Source organism: Equus asinus, chromosome 5, assembly GCF_041296235.1.
Source record: "Equus asinus isolate D_3611 breed Donkey chromosome 5, EquAss-T2T_v2, whole genome shotgun sequence".
In the NCBI taxonomy this organism is placed as follows: Eukaryota; Metazoa; Chordata; class Mammalia; order Perissodactyla; family Equidae; genus Equus; species Equus asinus.
In genome coordinates this window covers 40635058-40659323 of record NC_091794.1, presented here as the reverse complement: position 1 = coordinate 40659323, position 24266 = coordinate 40635058, and the positions used below count along the sequence as shown (strand labels likewise).

General features: G+C 36.8%; 1 protein-coding gene across 1 annotated transcript in view; it reads right to left on the bottom strand.

The window, feature by feature from the left end:
* The window catches only part of CCDC39 (coiled-coil domain 39 molecular ruler complex subunit), a 42314-nt gene extending 28937 nt beyond the window's left edge, over positions 1-13377 (bottom strand). The window contains exons 1-7 of the mRNA XM_044771130.2: positions 13156-13377; positions 8553-8672; positions 6745-6891; positions 5229-5387; positions 4336-4428; positions 4111-4239; positions 528-719 (exon numbers count right to left, since the gene is read on the bottom strand). Of these exons, the coding sequence (XP_044627065.2) occupies positions 528-719; positions 4111-4239; positions 4336-4428; positions 5229-5387; positions 6745-6891; positions 8553-8672; positions 13156-13245 (930 nt within the window). The 5' untranslated portion in view covers positions 13246-13377. The remainder of the gene's footprint in view (positions 1-527; positions 720-4110; positions 4240-4335; positions 4429-5228; positions 5388-6744; positions 6892-8552; positions 8673-13155) is intronic.
* Positions 13378-24266: the final 10889 nt, after the last annotated feature.

Here is a 24266-nt window from a genome sequence, read left to right as displayed (position 1 = left end):
TCTTAGCCTGTTTCAAGGTATTTTATCACTACATTGTCCCACTACCACTCTGAAATATTATCCCCTAACAAGGTGAGAAACTGAACTGGAGCAGGTAGGTCCACCTAGAATTTGAGAGTTAAAACGACCATCAGCACGCAGCACTAGACAGACATTTCAAGTCATCACTGATGTCAATATGCATCTTCACTTTTGCCCGTTTGCTGATTATCTTATAATTCAGGACGTCCAGTCTAGACCCTTCAGGAGCCTTTTGCCTTGGAGCACTTACAAAACACCATGTGTGACAGGAAGTTGGACCCTGCACAACTCCAGAGGGAGCCCTTCACACCCACCTGTGACGTGAACAGCATCCCCATTGCCTTCGCCAATCAGGGGCTCAATCAGAGTATCCTAAAAGTTCCACCACATGAAGGGATGTCACAAAGAGCACTAGAGGGCAGTTCCTTGATCAAAGGAGAGCCTTTATGTTTATTTTTACAGTAATTTCTCATAAACAGACAAACCAGTCTTTTTAGTTGACATACCTCATCCTTCAGCTCAGTTCTATTAGTTTCATGATGCTGATATTCCATTCTACATTTTAAAACTTTACGATCAGCAATAGAAATTTTTTTCTCATACTCTGCGTTATTTCCAATCTCACTTTCCAAAAACTTGATCTTTTCCTTAACCAAGCTTTCTTTTTCTCTTGCTTCCTGCTTTATCCTTGCCAATGCCTAAAATTTAAAAAAATACATTAAATATGTGTTTAATATGGCAAACAAAACTAAAAGGAACTTAATTTTTATTTTTATTACTATATGCAGTATTTATTTTACCAAAAGTTAACAGAATTTTTTTTGAAGAGAGACTATTTTTTTATTTTTATTACTTTTTTTGAAGAAGAAGATTAGCCCCGAGCTAACATCTGCAAATCCTCCACTTTTTGCTGAGGAAGACTGGCCCTGAGCTAACATCATGCCCATCTTCCTCTACTTTACATGTGGGACGCCTACCACAGCATGGCTTGCCAAGCGGTGCCATGTCTGCACCCGGGATCCGAACCCAAGAACCCTGGGCCGCCGAGAAGCAAAACATGCAAACTTAATGGCTACATCACCAGGCTGGCCCCAAGAGAGACTATTTTTATATGAATAAGAGCAAAAATTAATATGCTACAAACCAATATCTATAAGCTCATATTTTTAAAGATCTCTATATTTTCTTTGATCTGTCTAGTACTTTGCTAAAGAGATGAGAAAAATGTCAATCTCTTACAAATGAAAGGTGACATCTAAAAAATATAGCAGTGTTGAATATTTTTCACATAGAAAGTTGGATTTCAATAAAATTTTCCAAATATTTCATAGGACCAGTTTTTTCATATTTTGAGAATTACATTTCAGTTATTAGTTTCAATAGGAATGCCTTCACTCAGGCTTTTTGCTGATCTTGAGGATACAAAATAAACAATATTCAAAATAGTAACTGAGATGTGGACAAAGTAACCATGGGAACAAAGAGATGATGAAGTTTACCCAAGAGGAATCATTAAAAGGCTTTATCTAAAAGGCTTCATTTGAGTTGGGCCTAAAAAGATAAATGGAGATGGATAAATAATCTGATTAAAGTGTAGGGTGGGAGGGCAGGCAGGTAATGGGAATATATTAAGAAAGGGTAGGGTCTGGCCCGGTGCAGCGGTTAAGTTCAAATGTTCCGCTTTGCGGCCTCAGGTTCGCTGGTTTGGATCCTGGGTGCGGACATGGCACCACTTGGCATGCCATGCTGTGTATATGTAGGTGTCCCACATATAAAGTAGAGGAAGATGGGCATGGATGTTAGCTTGGGGCCAATCTTCCTCAAAAAAAAAAAAGAAGAAGAAGAAGGGGTAGATACAGATGAAAGGGATGAGACCAAAAAAGGTAGAGGTTAGGGCCAAATTGTGAAGAAAATCAACTTTTCCATCGCCCTGTTAAAGAAGCTCAATTTTCAAGCAATGTGGAACAAACAAGATTTTAGGGCTGGGGAATAAAAAGATCATATGTGGTTTTCACAAGTGATTCTCGTGGCAATATTGTTGGATGAATTGGAGGGAGAAGGAAAATTTACCCTAAAATGTATTTCTTCCCAATTTTCTAATATGAAGTCCCACCAAACAACTAATCCCAGGAGGCCGTGTTGGAGGACGGAAGGTAGGTAATGATTCTGAAATCATTACGTTTTAGAAATGCTGCATGTAATATTGTACATATTAGCATATTAAATAGGTATATATTTGAGATGCACTGCATTTAAAAAAACATTTTAAATTTGTTTAATCTAGCATTCCCATATGTTCTCTGTAACAATTAGCATTCTATAATTGTAGCATTTTATATATGGCTGTGTTCATTCAACCAAAGGACAAATAAAACCTCCTAAGTTTATATATGTCAAATGATCATTCTAGAATTTCCTGCTGTATGTGATTTATCTACCACTTAATCTGGTGCTTTAAAACCAACTTCAATATTCACACTTTTTAACAGTGTTATCTATTCACAGTTGATGTTTTCATATAGGTGATGCTTATAAGTAATATCTCAAAATCTCTACACTGGAATAAAAGCATAATAGAAAAATATTTTTTCTTTTCTAAATAATGTAAATTCTTTTTAGAAGCCAATTTCAGGATTATGGTCAGACTCCTGCCAAAAAGACACTGAAAAGGCAGGAACTGTCTTTGGAAGAAGAGGAACAAAAGGGTCCAATCTCAAAGGAAATCCTTTAGTGGCGTGGGCAGGCTCTCACTGGCTCACCAGAACTGATCACACATCTCCTCTCAACTCTGTGCCCAGGGGAGTCGCGTTGGTCTGGAAGTAGTTTCACCACAGAAATCAGAAATGCTACAGATCGGGAGCCAGTTGTGAAACACTGAGAAGCATACCACTACCCATGGAGCCACTTCTTGGCACCCTCCCTAGTCTCTTACAATATAGACAGCCAGGAAATGTCAACCTGCAAACAGGAGTCACTGTGAATATGACCAGGGAGCTACAAGTTGTGTATTCTGCCAAATCAGCAGGCTGAGTGAATTTAGCTGCGGTGGTGTATGAGAATACGATTATGGATCTGCAATCTTGGATCTGGCACATTTGATTTACACAGAGGAAGCAGTCAGGACTTGTTGTTTGAAAGCAACAAGAAGCTAAGAAAGAGAAACCAAGTCAGCATTAAAAATTAAGAGGAACTCACAGTCCAGATTGGCTCTTCCTTGTCTCTCCTAGGAAGGCATAGGCCATTTTGTTGACAAAATGTTGGTTACTTACAAACATTTAAAATAAAAGAATATAACACATTTACATATAACAAGTTACATATAACAAGTAAACTGCATCCAGGTATTGGAATTCCAAACTCCCAGTGACCTGAGCTGCTTGCCAAATGCCTTTCTGTGGAGTAGATTCAGAAAGGAAGATAACACGTCTTCTCATCTATCTTCTTTCCTCCTCAACTCCTTCTCCTTCTCAACTTCCCTAAGCATCCCATTTTTACTCACCACTATTTTACCCCTTAATGTTTTCCCAAAAAAGTTCTCCTAAAATACCTCTGAAAGTAGCAAAAGATAACACTGGGTCTATGTTTAATCAGTGAGGTATTCCTCTCCTCCCCTTCTGAGCTTCTACCTCATTATTGGTGCCTCAGCTTCACCAGTGAAACTTTATTGTAGTCTAGGCTTCTTTCCTGACTCTCCCTCCTTGTTTCTTGGCTATATCCACGTGGCTCATTTCCCCACATCTGCGATCACTGCAAATAGCACACACGTTAAATCCAAGGCAGTTTGGACAACTGTGTGTAAGTCAGGCATTAGTTTTACTGCAATAACATTATCTACTGACTTCCTCTTGTTCCACATTTCAGAGATGGCAGGATCCAGTCTTCAGCATTATAATGCCATAAATCCATACTCTTCATAAAATCACATTTCTAAATGGATACAGAGTCAGCTTTGGAAAACATTTACCAAAACTATTCAATCCTGCTACAAAAGTGACTTTCAAATAACAGTGTGACTTACATTGAAATGATTAAAATACAAAAGAGATAAATAAACAGCTGAACATTGCAAGGACCAAACAACTACTTTACCAAGGCACACTCATCGATGTCTTGATCCCTCTTCTGCATCTGTTCTATTGTGTTCTCCCACTGTTTAATGAGTTCTTGTCTTTCATTATGAATCTTACGAAAATCTTGTGCTGCTTTATCCAATTCTAACTGTCAAATAGAGAGCAAATAACATTTCTGTGAATTTAAGTGCTTTTGCCAACATCACTTTGACAATTAAGAAATAAAAATCTTCACTAAACCAACCTGCACACTTAGAGTTTCTGTAAGTTCGTTGTCAAGTACCTTTCTTCTCTGATTACATTCCAAAGTCAGTCTTTCTAATTGCAGAGTCAGCGCCTATGATGTATTTACACACAAACATATTCATAATTATTTTATTAACTTAAAATCCATTAGCATATCTCACATTAAGCATTATTATATCATAGATACACACGTACTTGATATATAAAGCAACTACAAAATAATATATATATATATATATATATATATGTTCTTTATCTTTTACCCCAAAGGGCTGCAATGAAAACTCAATTGTTTCTAAAAAGGCTTTCAATACTTTTTAAAGTAGGTTAGAAAAAAGGATTAAACAATAACTTGCCATTTAAAATTATTTAAAATAAAGCATTTGGTATTAAATCTATTAGAAAATAGCATGTTCCATAATACTAAAGTATTATCAGATTTAATTACAAGTAGATTTTAAGTAATGGTTATAGTAATTAAATAACCAGTACTACTATAGTCTCAAATCAGTAAAAATGATATGCAACGTTCAAACTATTATTTGGACAAAAGAAGTTCAAATACTTATACATAGTTCTAGTACAAAACTTTCTTTTCTGAATTGTTTTTGAGAACTCTTCTCAATCAGGATTCTTAACCCGGAGTCCATGGATCCCTAAATGGCCAAAGGGCTTCAGAGGATCTATAAGACTGAGCAAAATTTTGTGGGTATTTGAATATAGCCATTCTTCTAGAGAGAGGATACTTGGTTTTATTAGATTCTTAAAGGAGTCCCTGACTCAAAAAAGTTTAAGAACTACTGCTTTAAAATTCTAAGTCTGATTTAGGTACAAAGGTTGACACACTACAGACTGAAAGAAAACCTAACATTACAACTTATAATTCCTCACCCTAATTTTATTATCATCCTGTTGTGCATACTTCTGAAGAGTGAGGGCATCACTATCTTTATGAGCCGATTCTTCTAACCAGGCCTCCAATGCTTGCTGGTCCCAGTTCATTTGACGTTTCAAACCATCCAATTTTTGAGTAGTTTTAAATATGTTATTCTAATTTCCAAAGAGAGGGGGAAGGGAGAGTTTACAAAACATTATATACTATACAAACTAAATAAAACATAACATTACATACTACATATTAAACAGTAAAGAAGAAATCTCGTCCCTGTCTCTGCCCTCCAGATGTATATAACATACCATAGTTAATTATATAACTATCATACTTGTATTTTAATTTTTTTTTTTTTTTGAGGAAGATTAGCCCTGAGCTAACTGCTGTCAATCCTCCTCTTTTTCCTGAGGAAGACTGGCCCTGAGTTAACATCCATGCCCATCTTCCTCTACTTTATATGTGGGACGCCTACCACAGCATGGCGTGCCAAGTGGTGCCATGTCCGCACGCAGGATCGAACTCGCGAACCCTGGGTCGCCAAAGCGGAACATGCGCACTTAACTGCTGCACCACCGGGCCAGCCCCTATATTTTAATTCTTTAGTTGTGAAATAGGGAGACGATTATACAACGTTAAGAACAGTAGTTGAACCAAAGTTTGCTTAGAAAGGCTTTAGGGTAGCTCTTCCAGAGCAATCTCACTAGTCACTGTGCCAAAAGCACTCCAAGTGGATATGCGATCTTAGTAAAAATAACGTGCCTGATACGCTAACTCCAGCCCAAGACAAGTCCCCTTTAGCCCCTTTCCAGTCAGACTGCTGCCTCCAAGAGGCCTCTTACATAGAAATTTTGGAAGCACTTCTAATTGAAATAAATATAGTAAAGGAAATAAAAATATTTCTGTAAATATATTCATTTAACAAAACTAGATTCATAAAGCAAAACAGATCAATATGCAAACATACATAAGTAATAAAATATGCATACATATATATGTGTGTGTACATTTCCATACGTATATGCATATGTAAAGAGAAGAAATGAATTTGGAAAGAGCACCCAAATCAGGTAACTAAAAACTAAGGGAAAGAGAAAAACAGGTTACAGTAATTTAATATTAGAGTCACAAGCTGATAAATCAATATGAAAGGTAAAAATTTCGAACAAAAAACGAAATTCAAAATTAAAAGTGATTTTCTTAAATGTGCCTTTTAAAAGTGCAGCACTTATTAATAAATTTTTCCTAGTATCATATAACAGGCAGCCAGCATGGTACTTTGCACATAGTAAGGCTCCATGAGTATTTGGTAAATGAATACTTGGAAAATAAATGTAACATTCTACCATTTTTCACTCAAATTACAGCTCCATGTGCCTTTCATTGATCAAAAAAAATGTTACATAAACGTCAGGAAACTAATAAATGCCTTTCCCATACAGAATCAAAATCAATGTTGATTTGACGAGGGGAGAAGGAACAATAGCACAAAATTTTAAGTAACATTTCAACACATACTTCCTTATCACTTTTCTTTTCCCGTATTGAAACCATCTCATCTTCCAGCCGTTGGATCTCATCCTTCACTCGCCCCAGTTCTCTTTCAGCAATGATCTTAAAATGTTCTTCGCTTTCAATCTCATGCTCCCTGGCTTTGCAGAGAGACTACAGAAAAATATACAAGACAGAAAGCCTTCTCAAATTTTAATATTATAAAATACTTGAAATAATCCATTAGACAAAAAAACAACAAAATTCCCACAAAATTAGATTAGGTATTATTAATTTCACTTCTCTGAAACCTACACCACATTAGACTTTGTGATTCGTGTAGTCGGTGATGCTTACAAGTTGTAAGAAAGTCAGTTCATGGAATGTGCTGGGAGAAAACATTGTTGTCAGCAGTTTTCAGATATTACATTGGTCTAGGGAAACTGCAGAAAACCAAAATTTATATGGTGAGACTTAAAAAGATAGAATTCATTACTTATCTAAAAATAAGAAATGAAATGGATTTAAAAATACTTGGGAAATGGGATATTTATATGAATTGATCACATACTCTAATTAACAGAGATAATTTTTAAATAATTATGTAAACACTGTTGGTTGTAAATACTTCCTGGGATATATTAATATACAATCATGCCTTTGTGTTATGTTTTACTTAAAAAAATAGTATTTGTTGACTACTGATCTTGTAGCGCTTCAAAGTTATCACCATCAGTATTATTTTTACATTATTAAAGCTATCAGTGTTGTAGGAAGTTTATTATCTTTTGTCTCTATTATCCTATTTAACTATTTAAGGTTTGACTATAACGAAATACACCTACAGAGACTCTCCGTCTCTCTGGTGCCCAACTCAGTGGTTTAATAACTTAAGGAAAATATGTTGTTCCAAAGTTTATCAATTATTCAATCATATCAGGATTCAAAAATCCTGAGTACTATTTTTAAAAGTTCATTAAATTTGTAACTTTCTAATGAGTCTTATAAACCATGAAATAGTTACTTACCTATATTAATTATAAACTGGTATTAAAAACATGGCTTTGTACATTTTTAAGAATTATAGACTTTTTAAAAGAAAGGTAGATGCATTTTTTAAAAAATAATTTGAGATGGAAGTTAGTAAACCTTCCAATGCTGATTTCCTGAGCTGTCTGATTTGCTGGGCATCATCAAGCAATGAGGTGTGACACATGAACAGATTGTCCATAAAACAGATGCTTACTTAATCACTTTGTTTTTATTTTTATTATTTGTACTAATATTTCTAAAATGCATCATACTTCGTCCAGTTATCTTAAATAGGCTCCTAAATATAATTTAACTTTTCTACTATCTCAGGATTGTCATTATAAATTTCAATTCTTAAACTATGCTAAAACACCATGGTGCCCTAAGGGCTCGTGAAGTGTGTGGACCACTTGCTTCCACTCAAAATGGCCCCAGTGGGTTGTACGGGAAAATTAAAAAGTAGACAGAAACTCTATTATGTGTTATATTATGTCTGTTTGTGCCTAGAAACAGCGTCACTGTACCCTTCCTAGATAATCTGTTCCCTAATATTATGTTGAACTGTTGGAATGGTGAAGTCTCCTTTCAAATGAATGAATTATTCCTCGAACTTGGTGGCAGTAACGAGTTCCTCAAAGCCTTTTTTCCTATCTACTTTCAGGTTCCAGGTTATACTCACAATAGTTTAGTTATGCTAAAGTTTCCTATTATATCTCTAAAATAAAATCACAGATATAAATGCAGTGTGAAATGTTCCATGACGACACATGACATAATCCTCATGAAGTTCAACATTATTGTACCTGGGTAAATGAGAACTCTTGCTTAACATTTTTGAAGTGAGAAGTCATAGCATTAATTCGATCTTCATAGTCACGTAGCTGATCTTTCAAGCTTGATCTTTCATCCTGCAGCTTTGACAGCTGTAAATAATAAATGCTATGATTAAGTAAAGTCCTACTAAGTTTTTAGAGTATTAAAGGATCTAAAATCAAAGGAAAATTAAATCTTCATTTACTTTGCTTCTTTAAACATCCATTTGAACTTTTAAAATCTACTGATCTTTTAAATATTATAGTGTTACGATTTAGAGATTACTGTGGGAAAATTAGCACCATATTAAAACAGAATAGACATCTCTCTCAGATTTGCAGCATTAGCAGGGTTCAATGATTAAATGCATTTTTGATACAGCATTACTTAAAGGGAAAAAATGAGATTCTATTCCCTAATTAAACCACAAGATCTCTAAAGGCAACCAGAGCACAGTAACAAGACATAACAAGAACACAGAGCATGAACCATAAATTTGAAAAGTACCTGGACACCAGGCATAATACCTCCTCCCTGAACTGCTATTCAAAACCAGATTTAGGCTAAGCTTAACAGAACAGAACAACTAACTCTCGTGTGCTTAGAACGTGTTTTTTAAAGTTTTTTGTGTGTCTCTGAATTAGAACCTTGAGCAGAAACAAAACAATGTAAACACAAAACAAACAAACAAACACCTTAGGAAATTACAAGATAGATTTTCAGGACCATTAGAACATGTCACCCCTCAAAGCAATATAAAAGCTCAACAAAACAAAAATGTGCTTCCTTATATGCTTCCTTGGGCTGTGGTTCCCAAGGTTGGGGCTACAACCCAGCAAGTGCAAACACAATCTGCTGAAGGGCAGAAGAAAATATTTGAATTTTTAACTAAGGAAGAAAGAAAATAAATACTAATTTACTCATTTGTTATGTCCTATATTTCATTAAACTTACTAATATTAAGTATGTATTTTTTTCTTTTTATTTCATTAATTTCAGTTTTTATTTTAATTCCCTCTTTTGTTTATTTTGTTCTTTTTTAAAATTTATTAAGAGGAGTTCTTTGTTTTTACGTTTTGTCTTACTGATTGTTACGGACTAAATGTGCCACTCCCAAATTCATATGTCAAAGCCCTAACCGCTAGTGTGATGGTATCTGGAGGTGGGGCCTTTGGGAGATGAGCAGGCTTAAATTAGGACGTGAGGGGAGGACCCTTGTGACCCTCATGATGAGATTAGTGTCCTTACAGGAAGAGGAGGAGAAACCAGAGCTCACTCCCTCTCTGCCCTGTGAGGAGCAGCCAGAGGGCAACCTTCAACAGGCCCGGGAAGAGGGCTCTCACCAGAACCCAACCGTTCTGGCACCCAGACCTCGACTTCCAGCCTTTCGAACCGTGAGAAACAAATGTGTGTTCTCTAAGTCACTCAGTCTATGGTACTTTGTTATGGCAACACGAGCTGATCAAGACACTGATCTGAAAATGAAGGCATGAGGTTTTCTCTAAGATTGTCACGGTTTCCCACAGATGTGGGTATGAAGCAGTCCCCCTTATTTTTTCTAAAAGGTGACTTTTCCCTTTCAGTTTCTCTTTGATATAAGAGCTATCCAGGAAAATATTTGTTAGAAACTTGCCTAACTATCTAAGATGGATGTCTTCATCAGCTCAGGGCGCCATAGCAAAATATCATAGACTGAGTGTCTTAAACAACAGAAATTGATTTCTCACAGTTCTGAAGGCTAGGAAGTCCAAGATCAAGGTGTCAGTGAATTCGGTTCCAGTGAAATCTCTCTTCCTGACTTGCAGATGGCCACCTTGTTTCTGTGTTCTCACATGGCAGAAAGAGAGAGCTCTGGTCTCTCTCCTCTTCTTAAAAGGACACTAATCCCACCATGAGACTCCATCCTCACGACGTCATTTAAACCTAATCATTTCCCAAAGTCCCCACCTCCAAATACCATCACACTGGGGGTTAGAGCTTCAACATATGAATTCAGGGTCCAGGGACAGACACACAAACAGTCTACAACAATGAAAGATCATTTTTTTTTTAAGATTTTTTTTTTTCCTTTTTCTCCCCAAAGCCCCCCAGTACATAGTTGTATATTCTTCGTTGTGGGTCCTTCTAGTTGTGGCATGTGGGATGCTGCCTCAGCGTGGTTTAATGAGCAGTGCCATGTCTGCACCCAGGATTCGAACCAATGAAATACTGAGCTGTCTGCAGCGGAGTGCACGAACTTAACCACTCAGCCACGGGGCCAGCCCAAAAAGATCATTTTTTAAATTATTTCTTATAAATTCTATTGGCTTATGATTAGAGAATGTGACCTCTAAAATTTCTATCACTCATTTTTTTTAATTGTGGCAATATATACATAACAAAATTTACCATTGTAACCATTTATCAGTCTACATTTAGTGGCATTAAGTACATTCACATTGTTATGCAACCATCACGACCATCCATCTCCAGAAACTTTTCATCTTCCCAGACTGAAACTCTACATCCATTAAACGCTAACTCCCCATGCCCCTTCCCCCCAGCCCCTGGAAATCACCATTCTACTTTGTGTCTCTATGAATTTGACTACTCCAGGTATCTCATATAAGTGGAACCATACAGTAGTTGTCCTTTTGTGTCCAGCTTATTTCACTCAGCATAATGTCTTCAGGGTCTGTCATCCACTTTTTTTGGCGGGGGGGGGGGGGGGAGGGTGAAGATCAGCCCTGAGCTACCATCTGTGCCAATCTTCCTCCATTTATATATAGGTTGTCACCATAGCATGGCTGACAAGTGATATAGGTCTGTGCCTGGGATCCGAACCCACAAAACCAGGCCGCCGAAGCAGAGCGCGCAAACTTAACCACTCGGCCACAGGGCCAGCCCCAAGTCATTTTTAATATAAAACTAACATTAAACACTTGTAGTAAATTAAGGGCATTGAATAGAATGAAAATAAAATAAACCTTGATAATACAAAAATAATAAAACTACTATTTTTTAATGGGGGAATTTTTAGCAATCACTCTCTCTTATAATCAAGTAATACCTGAAATTCAACAACTCTTTTCTTTTTCTTCTCTTAAATACAAGTGAAATTAAATTAAAAATGTTATGTTAAAAACACCACATATAGTACAATTCCATTTTTATAATACTCCAGTTTGTCTTTTCTATGTTTCTGTAGACGATGTCTAGAATATTTAATGCCACGACAGTCACATCATGGGCAACAGTGGGTAGTTTTGGGAGGGCATATCTTATATTTTTTATTTTATACCCTTCTGTTCTGCTTGGATATCTTAAATTTACAAGAGTTGCTTTTTTAATGTCAGAGTTTATTCAGGTGAAGTAATTATAGCCCTCATTCTTCTTCTTTTATTGCTCTGTAATATTTTTTATAATAGTTAATATAAGTAACATGTATATAAAATATTGTGAGACAAATATTATGATAATAATAACCAAAAACTAACATTTGAATGGAACTTTAACCTACATTAATGTCCTTAGAGCTGTATAACAACCCTATGAGATAATTATTTTACTTATCTCCGGTTTACAGAAGAAGAAACAGGCTCAGTGCTGGTAAGTAGGATCTGAACACTGGGCTGGATATTTATTATTCCACAGCACTCAGTGCTAGATCTCTTATATTTCCTAACTTTGCCCTTCATGGAAAAAACAAACAAAAACGAAGCCATCTAAATTAGACACGAGTAAATAGGTTGGAGTATTTTGAAAAAAATATTTTCAAAAAATAGAGTGAAGGATTTTCATGTTCATTTTTCAGAGGCGAGAAAATTTTCTCTTCCATTCTATAAAGTAGTGTAAACATCTGTTCTTCTTGGAACCTCTTCCACACAACACATTGCCATGTGATGGAACTTTAGATTGACTGCTTAAGGTTTTTAAGTTTCCTGAGCTGGTTGCAATTTTGTTTTTGACCACTACTCTGCACTGGTTGCAAGCTGGTGTAAAATATTCCTTAAACGTAAGATATTTATCATTCTGTGACAACTTAATCCTCATTTTGAGAAGCTGTAAACTGCACATTTTACATTCTTACTAGAACGTCGCTCTTGAAAACATTTCTTCGAGTCACTTCTACTTTAAACATCATAGGCAGAAACTCAAAAAGAAATGTCAACCAGGACGTGTTTTGTTTATAAACACCCGCAAATAACTGTTGCTACGCAAACCTCAGAAGTCCCTTTGCAAGCCGCGCTTAAATTCTAAGGAAGGAAAAAGTGGGTGTGGGAAACAGCCTTTCCTCTCCCGTCCAGGAGGCTGGAAAGGAGTTTATGGAGTGGGAAAGGAGGAAGAAGTAAAGATTCAGGCTTTATAGTCCTGAACATCAATTATCGTTTCAATACTTTTTTTTTTTTTTTAAATGCTTAGCGTGTGCCGAAAAGGGCGGGCAGGTGAGGGAAGGAGACGGCGCGAGGAAGCGTTAAAATGGGATTAGGGAAAACAGAGAACAGATGGGATTAGGGAAGGAAAAGAGAAAAATGAAAAGGTTGGGGTATTCCTGCCAACCAGAACCCACCCCCACCCTCACCCCTACCCCCGCCTTCTTCACCTGATCCTCACCTGATCTTCAAGCATCTTGTTCTCCTGGTTCGCCACAGGGATGGCAAACCCATTCTCCCAATGCAGCTCCGCCAGGAATTCGCTACTCATGATGGCAAACGGATAGGGGACCTCAAACAGAGTACAGAGGAAAGCTCTGACTTCTCTTAGCGCCCCTGAGCAGCACCCTAGGCACCCGCAAAGCTCCGGGGCAGTTCTCACCGGAGCCCTAGCAACCGTCCCGCGTCCTTAGTTACCAAACAGGAAGCGCTCAGGCCCGAAGGCTAAACTTCCGGTTGAGAACTTCCCTCCCTGGATCCGCAGCCACGTTTTTGTTTTTGAGCGCCAACGGAAGCGAAGCAATTTACTCCTCCAGAAGTTCGCTGGCTTTACCAGGCGCCGGCATAACTTTCTATTAAAGTGTGGCCCTGGATCGTCCCCCGACGTCCCCGGAGTCTGTAAAATCGGTGGCGCCTGCAGTCGCCGGGGGACCACAGGGTACGGCAACGGCAACTGTCGGATCGCCGGCGGAAGATGAAAGCTAACGAAAAGAATCAACCACGCTTTCTTTTCAAGTGGGTTTGTTGTTTCATCCACAGATGAAACCTAGTAGGCTGAAGCAGACTGTATTTGGAAGCAGAATTCACTCCCTAGAATCATTGCTGGATATTTTTTTTTTAAAGATTTTATTTTTCCTTTTTCTCCCCAAAGCTCCCCAGTGCATAGTTGTATATTCTTCGTTGTGGGTCCTTCTAGTTGTGGCATGTGGGACGCTGCCTCAGCGTGGTCTGATGAGCAGTGCCATGTCCGCGCCCAGGATTCGAACCAACGAAACACTGGGCCGCCTGCAGCGGAGCGCGCGAACTTAACCACTCGGCCACGGGGCCAGCCCCCATTGCTGGATATTTTGATGTTCACCTGTTTTAATCTTCTGGTCTTCCTCTCACTGCTCATCGGCCCCACGGCAGCGCCCTAGCTAACCGCAGACGTGGACTGCGCAGAGATGGCAAACTTGCAGTGCAGCGTGTGGCCCCTCCCGAGCCACTCCTACACCTTTATTTTTCTTTACATTTTCATTTGTTAACATTTACAATCTTGAATTTCACATAAACGTGTGTATTTCTTCCTAATCTCGAAAAAAGCTAGGAAACAGAGCCCACATTATCAAAAGGCATTATTCGGCTGAAGCGGCGCCCCCTCTAGACTGGCAAAAACGTCACCAGTTCACTAGTTTAAATAACCTTGCTTGGCGCTAGCATGCATCTGAGTCTATGGCCTCTGTTGTATAGCATCTCAGAACTGGAAAAGACAAAACAGTCAACTAATCTAATCCTTTAGTTTTCCAGATAAATAAACCGAGGTTCCCTGAGGTGAAGCGATTAAAGTAGGCAGGAGCTAAACTAGAATACAGGTTTCTTAATCCAAATTAGGCCCTCTGCAATGACGGTGGTGGTGACCGGATTACCCTCTACCACTGCATCCTGAGCATCAATTAATTTCGCTTATCCAGGAAACAACTATCTGTAGCTTTCTCTGCCCTTTTGAATTTTATTTTACCTATACTTTGTTAAGCTTTTTACTATAAAAACTTTATATACATATATATATATATATGTGGATAGACAGTAGGGTATAATGAGCCCCCATATCTCATCACCTTGATTTAACATTCATATTTTGCCATATTAGCTTCATCTGTATCTTTTGCTGAAGCGTTTTAAAGTAAATCACAGACATCGACATTTCACCTCTAACAACTTGAGCATGCATCACTAATGTTAAACACAGCATCATTAACACATCTAACAAAATTGACAAAATCAAAATTCTTCAGTATCATCTAATAACCATTTTATATTCATATTTCCTCAGTTGTCCTGAAAATGTCTTTTTACAGTTAGTTACTATACTTTTGAAACCCTCTCATAGTAGCTTTGTCTGTTTTTGCTTACATGATTTTCCATATATTTAATCTTAGGGACTTAGAAATAGTATCTTCAAAGACTAGAATTAGCAAGACATTTTACTCCCTACTTCCACAATACCTAAATTCCCAAGGTGGTAGGGGAGAAAGATTCAGCTTATAAAGGAATTTTGACCTGTATAGGATAAAGGAATTCTGGAGCTTAAGTAACCTTTTGGAAGATCATCTTTTGTTGTATAATAGTTTAATCATTCCTACTAGTGAAAATGTTAGTATCCAGCCTATATTAAGATGGCAGGTAGCTATTTATACTTGAGATTTGTTATGGCAGTGCTGCTTTTTAAAACTGTTAGTGTCGTGCTGTCCATGTGTCTTAAGCATTCCCTTTCTAACGTCTCATCCCAGTTCGTACTGTGAATACTGAGGCAGCTGCCTTGCGCTGTACCAGTCTGTTGACCCACCCCTCTCAGTGTCAGCTGTAGCTGCCAAATGCATGACTGCAGCTGTCTTTGCTGGGTACTCTCCTCGGCCCCAAGGACATAAGAAGTCTGGCAGCTGAATCCTTGCAAAGTGTCCCACTTCCCATATTTCAAGGATTCTTTCCTGAATTTCAGGATGACAATTATACAATGTTGAATTTTGGACAAAATGTCCATGCATTCTTCAAATTCCACATTTCTACCTTAAAACAATACCCCTCTTTCTCCACTTCATCACCACAGCATTCCCCATCATCCAGTTCTCACTTTTATAATTCCTCTAGATCATAACTCTATTTGAATTCATTCAGGTCTACATTTGGAAACAAAACCCAGTTTTACAAGCCTTGTCACTGACCATGAACTATTCAATTTAATCCCCAAATGCTAAGGTAGATATTACCTTTTACTATTTCATTCCCAAGTAGATAAGTTCATCCAAATCAGATTATCCAGGCTAAAGTATAAGGAGATTGTTTGTTTTGCAAAAATAATGTGATCTTGGTAAAAAAAAATAGAAAAATACATATATGTGTAAAGGAAAAAGACAAGATACCCTTCACCTCCATACCAATCTCATTCCCAAGAGGTTGGCACTGTTTGGTGTTTATCCTATCAGCACTTTTTTAAATGAAGCTATCAATATATGCATATATTAATTGTTTTCTATAGACATAGAATCATATTATAAGTATTATTTACAAATTTATTTTTTCACTTAATAGTGGCCATGTTTCTATGTCAGTACATTAGATCTTTGGTCATTTAATGGCAGCTTGAAATTCAGTATTATCAATTTTAATTTTTTAAACAATGCTGCAATAAACATCTTTATAATACCATATTTCATCAATTCTAGGGTATGCTTATTTTCACATTTTAATATCTTTGAATCAGAGATACATCTTTCAATCAGTAGTGTCTTAGATTTGGTGAATAAGATATAAATTTGCACATTTACATATGTTTCTGTATGACATATTCTTAGAAGTAAAATTAATGGAAAACAATTTTGTTTTGATAGATACCACTAAATTATCTTTCAAAATGTCTTTACATACCAACAGAGTATGACAGTATTCTTGCATACTCCGGATATTATGAAGTATTAAATATTTTACAACCTAAAGAGAAAAATATGGTATCTCGTTGTTTATTGACAATTCTATAATTATGAGTGAGACTGAGCATCACATTTTTTCTGCTAAGAATTTCTTTCTCATAGCATTTGCCTATTTTTTTAATAAGGTTGTCTCTTCTTATTGAATTATAGCAGTGCTTTATATGTTATACATTGTATTCTTTGTATGTGTGTGTGTGGGCGTGTGTGTGTGTGTATGAATAATATTTTTCTCCCAATCTGTTTTTGGGGTTTTTTAAATTTTCTTTTTAGTATATTTTGCCATGCACACCTCAGAAACTGCTCTCATTGCCATTAATATGCTTCATATTCCAATGGACATGTTCGTCATCAATTTACCTGATCTACGGGCTGCATTTAGCTCAGCTATTCCTTCCCTGTTAAAACATTTTCTTCTCTTGGCTTTTATGACTCTTTGTCAGTTTCCCATTAACCTTCTGAATCTCCTTTGCCATTTTATCTTGTCCTGCTTGACCTCTTAAGATTAATATTCCTCAAGACTCAAAGCTGATCCCTCTTCTCTTCTTACACTTGCTTCCTAGGTGATCATAGCCATTTTCATGGCTTTAAATACCATGGCTGGTATTTTTTTTAATGATTCTCATCAATATTTCTCTAACCCAGTTCTCTCTTCTGCATTCCAAACATATATCCAACTGCCTACCTGACTTCCATTGAGACGTCTCCTGGATATCTCAAATCAAATCTGATACACAGGTCCAAGACAGAATTCTTGATTTCATCCCACATATATTTTAAACCTCTTTTTCAGTCTTCCCTACCATAGTAGAACCACTGCCATGTATCCAGCTGTACAAAACCAAATCCTGGTGGCCATTACTGATTCCTTACTCTTCCTCACCTCCCACCTCCAATACGTCAGTGTTACATCTCACTTCTACCGCCCCCAATCTGTATTGATTCTAATTCACTCCTTCTCTACTGCCACCACTCCAATTCAGACTGTCATCATCTCTCACTACACTATTGCAATTGCTCCTCAATGATCTCCCCATTCCCTAAAATCCATTCCCCCTCAACAGTTAAGGTAATCTTTTATTCCCAGTGTCTAATTTTGAAATGTTTCCCACATACAGAAAAGTTGAAATAATTTTACAGTGAACACCAATATCCCCTTGATCTAGATGTTTCCTATGTCCTACCATTAACTTTTGACTATTCTTTTGTTATCGCAGGTCTATCTATCTAGTCATTCATTAATCCATGTTATTTGTTGATGCATTTCAAAGTAAATTGCAGGAATCAATACACTTCCTCCCTAAATACTTCACCATGCATAGGTTTACTTTTGTTTACATTATTTCCTCTATAGTTAAAATTTACATACAAATAAATACACAAATCTTGAGTTTTGACAAATGCACACACCTGAAGATGTAGAACATTACCCCTACTCCCGCTTGCCTCTTTCCAGTCAGTCCCTCCTCTCACCTCCCTCAACCCCCAGAGGTAACTACTGTGCCGATGTTTTCTCTATCATAAATCAGTTGTCTCTTTTTTAAAACTTCAAATAAATGGAAAGGTACTATATTGGGCTACTTTACAATTTATTGCCTCAACTGCAAATTCACCCATTTTGCCCACTCCGTGAAAACAGATATGGGTCCTTTAAAGATTTCTCCTTTGACCGTTGGCACAACATCAAGCTTTATCCATAGAGGGCACAGGAGAGACATTGCAGGAGGAAGAAAGTTTTTTTCTTCCTGGTTCCAGTGTGCTCACCTGGCAGGCTCCTGCAGCATCACAGCTTCTCTAACATCCAGTTCCTGCATCACAGGTGGATGCTTTCTCCAGCATCAGGCTCCTGCAGTGCTTGCAGCTTCTCTGGTTCCCAGCTCCTGCAGTGCACAGCAGCTTTCCCTAGCACTCAACCTACCCCAGCTTGGGCAGTTTTACAACAGAGTACCTCCTTTGAGGCATCTCCCCATTAATAGATTTCTCTGGCAAGTACTCATTTAAAGAACAGATTTCCAGCAAATTCAACAGCACCACAAAGACTTCTCGGCCACTGAGTAAGCCCTGTGAGGGGCCTCTTCCTTGGGCACTCCATTTCAACTTTAAGGACAGTGACTGCTCCTTATACGGGCTGTTTCTACATTCTTTAGGGTTTTCTTTACTTCTTAACAGCCAACCCCTGGTTACTCCAATCCTCTGTTATAGTTAACAATTCTTTATATTAAACTTTCCCTGTTAAATCACTGTGTGGTTTCTCTCTCCTGATTCGACCCAGACTGATACAAGTATATACTTTTTGAAGTCAGGCTTTTTTTCACCCAGCACAATGTTTTTGATAGTCATCCATATTGTGGTACGTATTTAGGGTGGTTTGTAGTTTATTTCTTTTCACCGCTGAGTAGTATTTCCTTTACATAAATATATTTTATTTATCCATTTTCCTAATGATGAATACCTGGATTGTTTTCAGTTTGGGGCAATTATGAATAAAACTATTATAAACATTCTCGTACCAGTCTTTTTTAAATGCACTTTTTATTTTAGAATAATTTTTGATTTACAGAAAAGTTGCAAAGATAATACAGAGAGTTTCTACATATCCTTCATCATGTTTCAGTTTCCTCTAACGTAATCGTTACACATTAGTAAGGTACATTTGACAAAACAAAGCACCATCATTGGTACATTGTTATAAACTAACGTCCAGATTTTCCAGTCCTTCCATTAATGTTCTTTTTCTGTTCACAGATCCAATCCAGGAGACCACATTGCATTTTGTTGTCATGTCTCCTTAGTCTCCCCTGGTCTGTGACAAGTTCTCAGTTTTTTCTTGTTTTTCATGACCTGGACAGTATGAGAAGTACTGGTCAGGCATTTTGTGGAATAGCTCTTGATTTGATTTATCTGATGGTTTTCTCATGATTAGGCTGGAGTTATGGGTTTGGGGAAGAAAACCATAGAGGTGAAGTGCACAGCTCATCACATCATATCAGGGGGTGCATGATGGTCTCATGACACTACTGGTGACTTTGACCTTGATCGTTTTAGGGTAGCATTCACCAGCCTCCTCCATTGTAAAGTTACTATTTCCCCTTCTATATGCTAAATGATTCAACAAGTGCAGCCTGCCCTCAAGGAGGGGGATTACACTCTGTCTCCTAAAGGAAGAGTATCTACATATATTATCTGACATTTTTCTGTAAGATTATCTCTTCTCCATTTATTCAATCATTTATTTATATCACTATGGACTCATGTATATTTTAGACCTTGGATTATAATCTGAACTATGCTATTTTCTCGCTCAACTTGCTCCAGCTTTAGCCATTAGCCCCTGTGTCTCTTTGACATGCTTTCGTCGTTTTGTTTTTTGAGCACCTCCTTGCTTTCTGAAAGGCACTGCAAAATTTACTATATGTATTTTCCTTTCCCCAGCCCGAGAATTAGCCATTTCTCCAAGAGGCCTTGGTTTCTTTCATTGGAGAGTGGTATTTAGAAGCCAAGATCTGGGCTCTGGGTGTGTTCACTGTTCCTGAGTTGTCATCGCTTCTGGGCCCTCTCAGAAACCAGACTAGATAATACATATATGTATATTGACACATATCTATAGTTGTCTTTGTATCTAGCTATCTGTATAAGCTAAACATTAGTACGTACTGATGTCTCTGACTTCAATCCAGGACCACAGAGTTCATTCTAGCCTTCCCTTCTTACTTATTTGAAACTTCCCCTCTGACAGCGAAAAACCTTGCTTCACTATCCATCATCCATTTACTTATTTGTTCAACCCCAATATACATTTAAAGTAGTTTCAGAATTATTAAAGGATCAGTACAAGCCTTTCAATGACATAAGTTTTTATTTCTCTTGGATAAATACCAAGGAGTACAATGCTGACCATAGGGTAAGTGTATGTTTAATTTTATGAAACATACCAGACCTTTTCCAAAGCAGTTGTACCATTTTAAAGGCTCTCTTTTCTAAAACTTAAATCAGATTTCTTCAAGGTTAAAATTCTTCAGTGGATTCCCAGTTTAGTTAGAATTAAATCCAAACTCCTTAACCTGGTCTACAAAGTCCCATGATCTGATCCCTGCCTGATTTTTGCAACCTCATCTCCTGTCATCCTTCCCTTCATTCACTATGTTTCAGCCACCCTGGCTTTTAAAAATTCCTTGTCAGAGCCTGGAAAAACCAAGCAGTCTTCCAGCCTTGGGGTCTTCATATATGCTGATCCCTCTGCCTGGAACATTCTCCTTCTGTATTGGCTAGTTCTATAGTATTCTTCAGGGCTCCATATTCTTCTGTTTATATATAACTTCCTTAGAGAGGCCTTCCTTTCTCATTCAATCCAATGGAGATTTTCCTGTCATTCTCTCTTATAGCAAATTTTTCAGACCTAGTAATTACATTCCGACAACTCACAATTAGTACTTATATTTTTATTTGCTTGCTTACTTATTTATTTTCTATCTTTGCCACTAGATTATAATAAGCATGACAGTCGGTACCATATGCATTTTGTTCACCGTATATTCAGAAACTAGAACAATACTTGTACACGGCAGTGCTCAATAAAAATCTGCTGAGAGCACAACCAGAAGGACCACAACTACAATATATAGCTATTTACTGGGTGGCTTTGGGGAGAAGAAGAAAAAGGAAAAAGAAACAGAGAAGATTGGCAACAGATGTTAGCTAAGGTACCAATATTTAAAAAAAAATCTGAGAGAATAAATATATGAATCAAAAGAAAAGTTTTAAATTTTTATAGTTAAATGTCAGTCTTTTCCTTGACAACTTTTGTTTTGTGACACACCAAGGAAAGCCTTTCTCAGAAGACTATAAAAATGATCTTTTATAGTCATATACTAAAAAAAAATATTTTTTAGTACTTTTATAATTATATATCCTTCATTAAAATTTTAATGCATATAAAACTTACATTTGTGTATGAAAGGAAGTAGATTCATAGTTGTTTTACAAAACAAATAGTAATTTTCCCAGCACCGTTTAGTAAATAGTCACCTGACTCCTTTGGAATCTGTCCTCTTTGTATACTAAATTCTTATATATCCAAAGATGTGTTTCTGGATCTCTAGTATTTCACTGATTTATTTATCTATCTCTACAAAAGTGCCACACTGTTTTGAGTAGCATAGCTCCTTAGCATGTTAGGGCCGCACACACCCTCTATCATCCCCATCACAACTATTTTTATCTGTTCTCAAACACTTCCTTGAAATCAAGTTGTCAAGTTCCAAAAAGAAAAAAGGACACGGGAACCTAGGGATTTTAATTGAAATTTCCTTGAATATACATAATAATTTAAGAGGAACTGAAACTATTATTGTATTGTCTTCCTACCCAGAAATATGGTAAATGTCTCCATTTCCTCAGATTTTCTTTTAAGTAATTCGTTCTTAATACAGTTGCATATGACTAGATTCAGAGCATTGACATAACTTGGGAATTTGAAGAAACTTCCAAGATTGCCCCTGGCTACAACATGGACTTCAGCAACATGCAGTGCGTTTACACTCCTGCTGCTTAGACACTCCCTCCCTCCTGAGGAAACGCATTTTATTATGAAATAGATAGTGACTTGCATAATGATGTAACAGTCTCATTGGAAGAATGTCAGAAGGGTCTTATAATTGTCCTGTTGTACAATTTCCCTACCTACACAAAACATGTTTTTAGTGGTGAATATCTTGACCAGTATCTATGAAATTTTGCAAACTGGTGCACTATACAAGGCTGCTCTGTTGGGCCCTGTTAATGAAAGAGATGGATGTAAGTCTTTACAAAGGAATGTTTACCTCGCAGCCAAATATTATGCCTTGTTTCTGAAATCACTATTCCTTTTTTCCAATGTTTTTATCATTGTTGTTGAAACATAGTAATCCCTTGATTAATACTTGCTGAATTAATGATTGGATTATTTTTAAGGATTTATTTTGCCTGATAATAGGGGGCCATAAGTATACTTAAAGAAAATATTTTCTACTGCAGAGAAACAGTAGAAGAAAGACCTCCCTAATTACAGACTTTCTAATATCCTTTTCTGGGAAATATGCATTCAGGAAATTTATTTTGCCCATGGCAACCACTGCTTTGTAAAAAATATTACATAATTGAGTTGGGTACAGTGGGATGTGTGCATGTGTATATGTGTGTGTGTGTGTGTGTGTGTGTGTGAAGTCAATTGTTATAGATGAGTAACTTTAAACAACAGCTAACAATTTTCTGTGATTATTTCCTAGATGCAAGGCCAAAGGGACAAAGAAGCCCCTTTATATCAAAGTATTCTCAGCTATCCATAAAACAATCCTTAAAATCAAAAGACTTGGCTAAACCAACACTATAAGAAGCTTTGATATTGTTTCGTGCTTTTGCGGGTGGAAACACATATTTTACAGATTTTATTCATTTACTGTAATCCAGTAGATGGTGCTACATGTCTGTATATGTAAAGTACAACAAATGCCTTTTTTCTTTTTTCTTTTTGCCTTTTCTTTCTGTCTTTTTTAGCCAGAACTCTCATCAAGGTCTACTATCATAATGAAGCTCATTATTCCCGACATCTGAGCCAGATCTCTGGGTGCAGCATTAAAGATGTACTTAAGGAGAAAACCCCCCAGAAATAATTGTGGACCAAATACCAACCTAACAATCTATTAGAAGGTTTTTTTCCTCAGCTCATGCTTACTCTAAAATAAAAAATCTGTGGTGTCACACAGAACTCTGTGTCAGTCCATCAAAAACATCCAGATGCAACATCGTAGTCCTTCTTATTCTTTTAAACACTGCTAGTTGCTATTATTGTGAAGCAACCATAACAATGATAATTAACAATGAAAGTTTAAATTTAGGACTGTAATGGATATATCAACGTGTAAATCAACCATTTAAGAAGATAGCATATGCTAAAAAACTTAGATATATGAAATTTTATAAATATAAAGGTTGTTGTTGAATCAGTGATTAAGCTATCCATACAAATTAATGTTTCTTTGTGAACCATCAAAGATTGGAAGCTTCCAAAAAGCAAGGACCCTGTTTAGGTATCAGCACAAATAATCCATATCACTCAGCAACCTACAAACAGTTAATTTATGTTACTTCTTTATAATAAACACAACTAAATTTGATATATAATCTGAATTGGAAGTTATCGATTTTTTGCCTCCTTTTATCTTTCAGATTTGTAATATGTTATTAGCTCACGAATTCAATATGCTTTGAAAGTGTTACTATATTATAAACCAAGGATGAGGGGATATTAACTACTAATATAAAAATTAGGACATTTTCATTACTGTATTAGTTTATTGTATTAAATTTTGACAGTTAACTGTCATGTGATTTCATAAAGTCCTTTTACATTCTTTGAAAATTCTTTTACTCTTTCCACTGTATCAAAAGAAAAATGAGACCTGTAGTCACTAATTTTAGATGAGTTCTATACATAATATAGGTATTAATAATCTGCCGACCAAAGACTTAATAAAATAGTTTTATTCAGTGAATTATATCACTCTAAGGACTAGATTCTAATACAAATACAGGGAAGTCAGAAGTAACCTTTCAAATGACTATTTTGTCATTT